Below are 10,430 nucleotides of genomic sequence, written 5' to 3'. Positions count from 1 at the left end.
CATATTAAAGATGCATATAGTCAGCATCTGTTTATACATGAGATATGTTATTGTAATTAGGACGTATGAAAATATTTTGACAAAATGTTTGTCCTGAATTTTTTTTTGGCGGTGTGATTCAAATAATTTTTTTTTATTAATAATTAATTTAGAGGAAATAATGGATTTGAGTATTTTGATGTTAATCAAACAAACACGGATAGATGTATTATTTTTTAAGTGGTGCTAGAAATCCCGGATTTTATCGATTAATTATCGGCAAGGCACATGATCGATCCAATTAATTTCTTCGTATATGTGTTGATTGGTACACATACTACAAATGAACTATTATATGTAAAATAAAATTTAAATATTTATAACCTGATATATATATATATAAACTTATAAATTATTAATAAAACAAGGATATTAACTTAAATATAATTTAAAATACTAAAATGCATGTAATTTTTTTCGATTAGTTTAAGTCCATAACATAATTGATCTCCTCCGGTTACCAAACCTTAAAACATTGAATTTGAGAGCATCTCCAATATGGGTTGCCAAGTTTATTTGGCATGACACCCTTGGTTTCCTACCTATTGGAGTTGAGAGGTTGATAAAAGGTTGATTAACAAGGTTGCCAAAATTTGGCAACCCTTTAGCAACATCCTAAATTAGCAAAAAGTCATAAAAAATATTCAAAGTGTATATTACTCAATCCACTTTTATATTGAACTAAATATAAAATTAATATAGAGGACCACATGGGTAACCTTTAAAGTTGCTTAACTATTGAAGCGAAATTTTAATAAATGTTTTCAAGAGTGACATGGATGTGAGAGAAAATTAAAAAATAATATATTTAATGATTTATCATGATTTGACAACTTTGTTAGCAATCTTTTATGGAAATCCTCTACAAGAAATAGCGAGCTCGGATATATATTTTTATTATTATTTTTAGAGTCATGTAATATAATGGCTCACTTGGTGATGTGGCTGGCATTCCCATGAAAATATGGCAGACTGATAAATAAAAAACAATTTGTTACATCTGCATGTGACATATAGGACAGTGGACATTAGTGATGGGCTTAACTTATTCACATAACTCACGAGATTCTAATTTCTAAGTTACTTAAATAAGATTGCTAGGAGCAGTGTTACAGAAATCGCCAATTTCGGCGATTTATCTGCCGAAATATCGGAAATTTGTCAACTATCGATCTTATAAGCCAAAATCAGTATACTAATCGTTTTCTGCATATCGGGTCAAAATTCGGTAGAAATCGGTCAACATCTGAGTTGCGAAGAAAAAGTCGGAGATATTAGAAAGCTAAGCTTTTCCGGCAGATACTTAAGTGTGTTAACTAGAGTTCCGTTATACAAGTGAAGAAAATGATGAATATATACAAATGAAAGAAACATGAGAGAAGGAGAGAAGACGATAATAAATACTTAAGAAAGAGAGAGAAGAGGTGGATATATAAGAAGGTAGATGCAGATTATGATGAAGGATGGGGATGATGGGACTGCAAATTCCTTGTTGTTTTATGTTTATTTACTTATAATGCTATGCATTTTCAATTTTTTTTTTTCATATTTTCAGTTTTGAGTTAGCAATTTTTGATTTGTTTCAATATTTGTACACACGGATATTGATATTTATAATATAAAAATAATTATATATATTTGTATATAAATAATATTGGTCTAATGTGATAAATATTAGAAATTTTAATATTAAATTATATCCGATTTATTTCCGATTTATCATTCCGATAAATCACCGATTTCCGATAAATCGCAAATCGATAACTCAACCGATTTGATCCAATTTGCAATTTCTATAACACTGGCTAGGAGTAGTATTTAAACTTAAAAGTCGTACTATTACATGTTCAGGGAGGTCGACACAAGAATCCCATAATTTACCTCTGTATTTGTTATTCTAATAATAATAAATTTATAAGATGGCATAAACTTGAGTTATTGCCCCCTACTCATTTCACTACTATTGCTTCATTCTTCTCGTTCATTTCTTTATAATTTTCTTATTTAAATTTATATGTTATTTTCGATTCTTTATATTTTAATAGTTATGAAGAGTAGTAAAAATTTTATTATATAAAATCAATTAATTTATTACTTTTATCAACTATATTTATTTTATATATTAAATATTATTTAAATATATTACTTTACTTATTTTATATAATTTTTATTACTAATTTATATATTTTTTTAATTTTCGCATCCCAACAAAGAGCATTTTGTGTTCAGACAGATAGACAGTGCCCCCGAGGGAGACCTGGCAATTCGTTAGTGTTTTGTATTTTCGTTTTTCGTGTACTTGAATGTCAAACACAAAATCGATATATTTAGTGTTCGTGTACATTCGTGTTCGTGTACTTTTATTTCGTGTCATTTCGTGTCGTGTATGTCGTGTTAATTGAATATTAATATATATAATTTAATATTAATATAAATTAAAATATAAATTTTTTAGGTAAAAAAATTATAAAATATGTGAAATATATATATATATATATTTAGATCTCAATTCTATACAATATAATGAAATCAAATAATATATTAAAAATAAATATGCATACATTTATTATAATTCTACATATATTTATAAAAAATATTAAAATTTAATTATAATATTTATTTATATCATATACTTCGTGTCGTGTCGTGTACTCGAAGGTTAAACACAAAATCGACACTATATCTCGACAGTGTACTTTCGTGTTTGTGTACCTTCGTGTCGTGTACTAAAAATGCAAACACAAATACTAAATTTTCGTGTCATTTCGTATCGTGTAAGTCGTGTCGTGTTCAAAATTGTTAGGTCTAGCCTGAGGACATATAATTAGTTATATTCAACTTTTTGTCAATGTGAGAAATATTCCTCAGTTGGGAATAAAATTCCCCCTCTTTTGTATAAGTGAAGTTTTGGGAAATCACTCTACCTTTACCCACCCTCACAATTTTACAAAAAAAAGAAAAGTAGTAGATTTTGTCAAAATTGGAGAGAGAAGTATAGTTGAAAAGGAGCTTTGCGATTTTAGGATGTTTTAAAGGATCAGATTTTGTTAAATAGTTACACTCTCCATTTTAAGTTATTTATTTATTTTTTACACTTAAATTACAACATTGACTTTTTTTATTTACATGTAATCATAATTTTGAGATTAAGAATTTATTTATTTATTTTAAATCAATAATAATAAGAGAATATGTTAAACGTTGTATTGATATGTAGTTAGTTTATGAATTGCGTCGTATAGAATTATTTGCATATTTTAGCAGATATTCTTTTCTTGAATTTTCATTCCGTCCTCGATTTTGCTACGACACCACGTGTAAAGCTAAACCACATGAATTCTTACAAAAGCATTCTGGAACCATGTTTTAAAATTAGAATTTGTAAACTGAATCTGTTTTTATTTTTTGACAAAAAGCAGAGAATTTTATTGATTAACTGAATCCGCCGCAATACAATCCATCACCTCAAGTACAGACCACCTATTGAACCTACGATCAGGGTAAATAAGTGAAGCTCTAGCAAGAGTATGAGCCACTATATTTGCAGATCGTTTAATGAAATACAAAGAGACTTTGTTTGAATTCTTGATATAGTTCCTACAATCCTTTATAAGAACGCCCAACCTTGACCTCATTTCTGTGGTACTCCGAATAGCTTGGACAACTGCCAAGCAATCAGATTCAACAATAACCTCGGTCCAACCCATTCGATCGATCCAACTTAAAGCTTCCTTTATAGCCATGACTTCGGCTTTCTCTGGAGAAGCCATGCCATAGTGAAGCTTCGTCTCAGCTTCAACCAATCTTCCTTCATAATCCCGAGCTACCAATCCAGAACCAAAAGCTCCCTCCTCTGCAAAAATAGCGGCATCCACTGACACCTTGATAATTCCCGATTTTGGCTTAACTCAAGCATGAGCTCCATCCCCTACGATTGCAGGAGTATTAGAAGCACTAACAATTCTCCCTTGGGCTGCATTCCACTGTTCAAGGTACTGTTTAGCATCTGCAACTACTTTAAACACCCTCGGATACTTTCGATTTCATACTAGATCGTTCCGCGCACGCCATAGTGACCAACACAGCATAACAACCATGGCCTCCTTTTTCTTATTAGCACCAACCAGCGTAGACTTCAGCCAATTCAAGAAGTCGTCCCCCATCGTGACCTGAAAATTAGAGTCCAGAATATGCCAGCACTTCGATGCAAATGGGCAAGAAACTAACACATGAAATATAGTTTCCGGACCAGACCTGCACAAAGGGCAAACATTACTCACTGTGGCATGCTTTTGCTAGAGTTGAGATAACGTTGGCAAATTAAAAGACAACGCTCTCCAGACTAGATTCAGACATTTAGGCGGAGCTTTAATTTTCCACAGTCTACTCCATATTTCATTGTTCTCCTCCCGACACCAGGCACCCTTCTCTTCTTGGATATATTTATAGGCACTCCTAACCGAATAAACCCCAGACTGCTCCTTACCCCAATATAAGACATCATTCTGAAGGTCCTCTTCTATTAATGTATCAAGAACACATCTCTGATCTCTATCATTAAACACATCCCGCACGACATCAATATCCCAAGCTTTCCTGTCCATACAAAACAGCGAAGACACAAGATTATTGCCAATAGTTTTAGACACCGTGGAAATATACGGGTCTCCTGTATCAACCAACCAAGGCTGTCCTGAAATCTTGACATTAGTACCTGTACCAATTCTCCATCTAACCCCTGCTGCTACAACATTTTTTGCCTCAAGAATACTCCTCCAGATAAAGCTGGGGCTATGACCCAACGTTGCATTTAAAAAATCTGTGTTCTCAAAATATCTAGCCTTATATAATCTCGCAACCAGACTATCAGGATTAATCAGAATTCTCCAGCCCTGCTTACCAAGCATGGCCAAATTAAAATCTCTGAAATTTCTAAACCCAAGACCGCCTGCTGCTTTATGTTTCGACATTCGCTCCCACGACATCCAGGTTATCCCTCTGGTAGCTATTTTCGAAGACTGCCACCAAAACTTAGAAAGACATCTCTCGATCTCCTTATTAATTTCCACTGGCAGAAGAAAAACGCTCATAGCATACGACGGGAGAGATTGAATAACAGACTTCACCAGAATCTCCTTACCAGCCCTTGATATATACCTCCCATCCCAGCTATCAATCCTTGACTTAACCTTATCTTTGATAAAACCCAAGATAACCGACTTGTTTCTTCCCAATACATTCGGTAGGCCCAAATACATGCTCCTACTATCTGCCTCATTCATGCTAAGAACCCGACAAACCCTTTCCTTATTATAGGCTATAACATTGGAGCTGAAAAATACCGAAGACTTATTAATATTAACTTTCTGTCCCGACGCCTTCTCATAAACATTCAGCAGTTCTAGCACCTTGCTTGCTTCCTCAGTATCTGCCTTACAATATAGATAACTATCATCTGCAAACAGCATGTGAGACACAACCGGGGCTCTCCTACAAATCTTTATGCCATGCAACCATCTACAAGCCTCATATTTACGAATTAAAGAAGATAACCTTTCTGCACAAATAATGAATAAATAAGGGGAGAGAGGATCCCCTTGTCTAATACCACGACTCGGCAGAATCGGACCTATCTCATGTTCCCCATGAATCACATTATAAGACACTGTAGTGACACATTTAAGCACTAGCTGAACCCATCTTTCATCAAAACCCATCTTCAAAAGAACTCTACGTAGAAACTCCCATTCAATGCGATCATACGCCTTACTCATGTCCAGTTTTAAGGCCATATACCCCTCTTTACCTCTACTTTTACGTTTGAGGTAGTGCATTATTTCATATGAAATCATAATATTATCCGATATTAATCTTCCCGGAATGAATGCACTTTGTGTATCAGAAATCACTTCCTCTAACAACCCCTTCATTCGATTAGCCAAAACTTTAGTGATTACTTTCATCAAAACATTACACAGAGATATCGGTCTCAGATCAGTAAGCATTGTCGGATTTTTTTTCTTAGGGATAAGCACAATATTAGTTTCATTAATCCCCTCAAACAGATCACCTGTGAGAAAAAAATTACTAACCATTTTGACCACATCTTTGCCCACCACAGACCAATGCTTTTGGAAAAAAGCCGGGGTCATTCCATCAGGCCCCGGTGCTTTATCCGGGTGCATATGAAAAACAGCCTGCTTAACTTCTTCTTCTGTGATATCTTTAACAAGTACCCTATTCTGCTCAGCCGAGATGGACCTGGTTACACATTCAATCACTTCTTCCCCTTGCATGTGATCCGTAGAGAATAATTGTTGGAAATAATCCTTAATTAACTCTGATAAACCATCCTCCCAAGTTCTCCAATCGCCCTGGTCTGTTCGCAGCCTATGGATATGATTTCTCCTTCTACGGGAGCTGCTCGAAGCATGGAAATACTTCATATTTTTATCACCGGACTGCAACCATAATTGTTTAGACCTTTGCCGCCAGAAAATTTCTTTTTGGTCTAGGATTAAATATAGTTGTCTCTTTGCTGCCTCATACCTAGTAACTGAATCTATATCTTGACCCCTCTGAGTAGCTTCAGCTGAACTTTACAGTCCCGGATTCGTCTACTAAAGCAGTCAGTGATATCCTTTCCCCATACCTTCAAATGTTCTCCACAGGTCTGAACTTTCTGCATAATATTGTCATTTGGATTGGACTCCCAACTATCCTTTACAATGAGATGACAAACCGGTTCTGTTAACCAAGCGTTCTCGAATTTAAACCGATATTTACCCTTCCTTCTCTCCCTATTCTTTGGCTCGAGAATAATCAGACTATGGTCTGAAGAAGACCCTTCCGTATTATACAACTGAGTCAATGGAAAACATTGTAGCCAATTCACATCCACCAGGCCCCTATCTAACCTTATTTGAATCCAGTTGTTAGTATTTCTACCCCGCTCCCACGTAAATTGGTGTCCCACCATATCCAGGTCTTGAAGACCCGTATCAGTAATAGCCTCATTGAATCCCTCCACGAGCCAACTCGGATAAACTGCACCTCCCTTTTTCTCTGCCTGAGACTTAATATTATTCATATCTCCAATCACACACCACGGAAGATTCGAATCCCTGGCCAAATTCCTTAATAAATCCCAAGTTTTCCTTCTTAGACTCCTCTTCGGTTCTCCATAGATTCCTGTGAGACGCCACGGCACCATACCATCAATGCAGGTATGCACATCAATATGATTTTGGGATAAACTAACCAAACTAGCTTGATTTGAATTCTTCCACAACAAAGCTAGACCTCCGCTACGCCCCTGCGGTTCCACGACAATCATCCCCTCGTACCCCAGCATCACTCTTATTTGCTCCATCCTTTCTTTTTTACTTAAACGTTTCACATAAAAACACAAAAACGGGCTTATGATAACAGACCATATTTTTAAGGAACTGAACTTTCCGAGGTAGGTCCAACCCTTGGCAGTTCCAGCTGATAGTACTCATAATGTTAGGCGGGCCTGCAATGCAGTACCCGCCAAAAGTCCATTTTTTTTGTTCTGGTTACTTTCCTCCTGATTTGTCATTACTACATCATGGGCCTTATTCTCCATCATGGGCTCAATATCTTGGCCCATACGCCTCTTTTTTACCTCCAGAACAATTAGATCACTAGATTCTGATATATTATTATCTTCCGCCTGTTTACTTAACTCCCCATTTTGATCCGCTTTTGTTGCTTCACTTGCCAAATTTGAATTAACACTAATCCCTTTAATCTCTCCCCTTCCCTGAATCACTCCCAATGGCTTATCTATCACATACCCTCCTACATTATCGCCTTGTAACCCGCTGTTAGCATTAAACCCTGTAACAACTTCTCCCCGCCCTGTACCACTGTCTACCACCGTAGAGTTCCCCGGCCCTGTCACCCCTGAACGTAACCATTTCGAACCTATTGTATGCGATCTCCTTCTCGGCTCCGCACGCATAAATGCCCCATATGGTTTTTCAATAGTTTCCAAAGACTCTTCAAATAATTTAGCACAAAACTTTTCACCATATCCTACCATGCCGCAGATAAAACAAAAAGTCGGAATTGCCTCATACCTGAAATTCACCCAGCACCAGTTTGCGTCGCTTTTCTTAAGCTTCATTCTCCTTTTCAACGGGACATCTAGGTTCAAAGAAACCCGAACACGTAAGTAATCCCTCCAAACACCCACAAAGTTGGATACATCTGACTCAATGAAATGCCCAATATAATTAGCTATATCCTTCACCACCCTCTGTGACATAAACCCTACATTCATTCCATGTAATTGAACCCAGACCTCCAATCTGTTAATAATCAACGATCTCGGATTGTCTCCTTCTTTAAGTCTTTCAAAGATCAGATGAAACCGACCAAGAGTCCACGGACTACCGTCAACAACTCGTTTGATATCTATCTCATGATAAAACTGAAAGATGAACCGATTTGGCTCCAATTGCTTCACGTACATACCTTTCCCAGGTCTCCACAAGGATGCCATTTTATGCTGCATTGCTTGGAAGTCAATTGGAGATTCTGTCAGAAATCTTCCCACTAAACACCATCTTATATCTATCTCACCTAAATCCTCCGTTTCTCCTTCGTACATTAGACCTCCTTGTTCTTCATCTTCTAAGCTAATCATTGCAAAGCTTTCCTCCATATCTTGAAGAGAATTATTTTGTCTGGCCATTGAAATAACTAACGAACATGAACAAAATCACCGATATTAGACAGAAACTATAACATGTCAAAAGACAAGACGCATGTCAATAGACAAGACCGATATTAATTTTATCTGTTAATCATCAGAAACAAAGAAAACGACAAATCAAACGCGGTGCAAAATTCTCTATTAGCGGTCATTTTCTCCGACAAAAAGTCACGCGCCTTTCATTCATATGTTTTCAACCTCAATTATCACCTCTCCCTTGTCACCAGTTAAGTTAAAACACTTGATTAATCTCTACAACTATATATTCATTCACATGCACACCCCCTATCTACTTGTTTTTCCTACTACCAGTCTACCATACCCACTACTAATCCTTTTCATAACAAACATGAACTTTCACTATACATACATCATCATTCCACTACTCATCCTCCTTTTCATCTTCACCGTCCAATCATCCGCCAGGGATCTCCGGCCGTCCGATCACGGCCTCACATTCCAGAACACATCATCAGTCACAGCCTCTCCAGACGCCACAACTTTTTTCGGGGGAACCAAGTCGAAGGTGCCGTTGCCGGAAGCCAAGAACTTGACGGACGTTACGTGGCGGAGAAGCGACAGCGTAAGGAGAGACAGCGGGGGAGTGAATAAGGCCTGGCTGGTGGCCAGTTTAGTGTGTGGAGTCACAGGTATTGCTTTGTTATCTGTTGCTGCTTTTGTTTTCATTTTTAGGCTTCAAATGGAATCTAAACAATCTCCCATTTCCGATTAATTCTCGATTTTCTAATATCATTCATTAATTTTGTTTTCGATTTTTAGAACATTGTTGTATATAAATTTTGTTATCCAATTTTCCAATACATATGTTATTTAATTATGACTATGATGTATTTGCACAAGGTTTTTTAATGTCTTTGAATTTTTATTTCGAACTTTCTGTGTGTTTTTCAATAATTGAGCAGTTGAACGTTTCGTTTTAGAGTACATAAAAATGAATTACAACATTTTTTTATACAGAGCATTATTGTGTAGCCTGTGGCCTGTGGGTGCTCATAGAAGAGTTCTTACACTTGGCTGTGATCTCGAAGTTCGAAACCGAGTCGGTTCGAGTTCTTGACTTCTTGGTTCGACTAAGATTTTCAAGTGGACGGACATATTTTCCGAGTCCCGAAATTATGTTCCAACTCGATTCATGGATAAATTAAGTCGAGTTTGAGATTATTAAAGAGTTTTCATGGCGGCTTCTAACTACTCAAAATATTTTATGAATTCAAAAGAGATCCTAATTATCTAATACAGAATTATCATGTCCGATCAATTAAATTACATGAAAATATATTTATTAAGAGAGGGATGCTAGAGTTCGAGCTGATTTCAAGTTAAACTAGTCGAGTTCTATGAAACTCTGATGAACTCAAATCTTTTATCCATCCCAATGATTTCGAAGACATCTGCGCTGCGTAGTTGAAAAAATCAAATTTGAACAGAATCAAACCGTTTTCATAAAATCAAATACGAGTCGAATTTGAACCGGCTTGATCGAGTCACGCCCCGTACCTTCTTGGAAATGAGCACATCAAAAGCAAAGAGTATTAAATTATGTAGCATATGGTAGTCTTTTTAGGTAAAGACTATGCACTACAAAATATGTACAAAATCTGGAAGTTGAAATGATACAAACACAAAG

General features: G+C 36.2%; 1 protein-coding gene across 1 annotated transcript; it reads right to left on the bottom strand.

Annotated features, from left to right (window-relative positions):
- Positions 1–3,464: 3,464 nt before the first annotated feature.
- On the bottom strand, positions 3,465–7,411 carry LOC141673779 (uncharacterized). The gene is made up of 4 exons (XM_074480519.1): positions 6,692–7,411; positions 4,351–6,500; positions 4,134–4,293; positions 3,465–3,920 (listed from the first exon to the last, which is right to left on the bottom strand). The coding sequence occupies exons 1-4, from the start codon at positions 7,409–7,411 to the stop codon at positions 3,465–3,467; spliced, it is 3,486 nt and encodes a 1,161-aa protein (XP_074336620.1).
- Positions 7,412–10,430: the final 3,019 nt, after the last annotated feature.

This window comes from Apium graveolens, chromosome 7 (assembly GCF_009905375.1).
Source record: "Apium graveolens cultivar Ventura chromosome 7, ASM990537v1, whole genome shotgun sequence".
Taxonomy (NCBI): domain Eukaryota; kingdom Viridiplantae; phylum Streptophyta; class Magnoliopsida; order Apiales; family Apiaceae; genus Apium; species Apium graveolens.
Note: the sequence above shows the minus strand (reverse complement) of the source record. Positions and strands in the feature narration are given on the sequence as shown.

Bases quoted from the DNA above. Each gene is read 5' to 3' on its own strand.
- LOC141673779 (XM_074480519.1), bottom strand. From the start codon at position 7,411: ATGGAGCAAATAAGAGTGATGCTGGGGTACGAGGGGATGATTGTCGTG. The intron at 6,501-6,691 runs GTATGGGGAAAG...TTATGGTTGCAG, and splicing joins CCTGTGGAGAACATTTGAAG to TCCGGTGATAAAAATATGAA. The intron at 4,294-4,350 runs GTTATCTCAACT...CCCTTTGTGCAG, and splicing joins TTGTCTTTTAATTTGCCAAC to GTCTGGTCCGGAAACTATAT.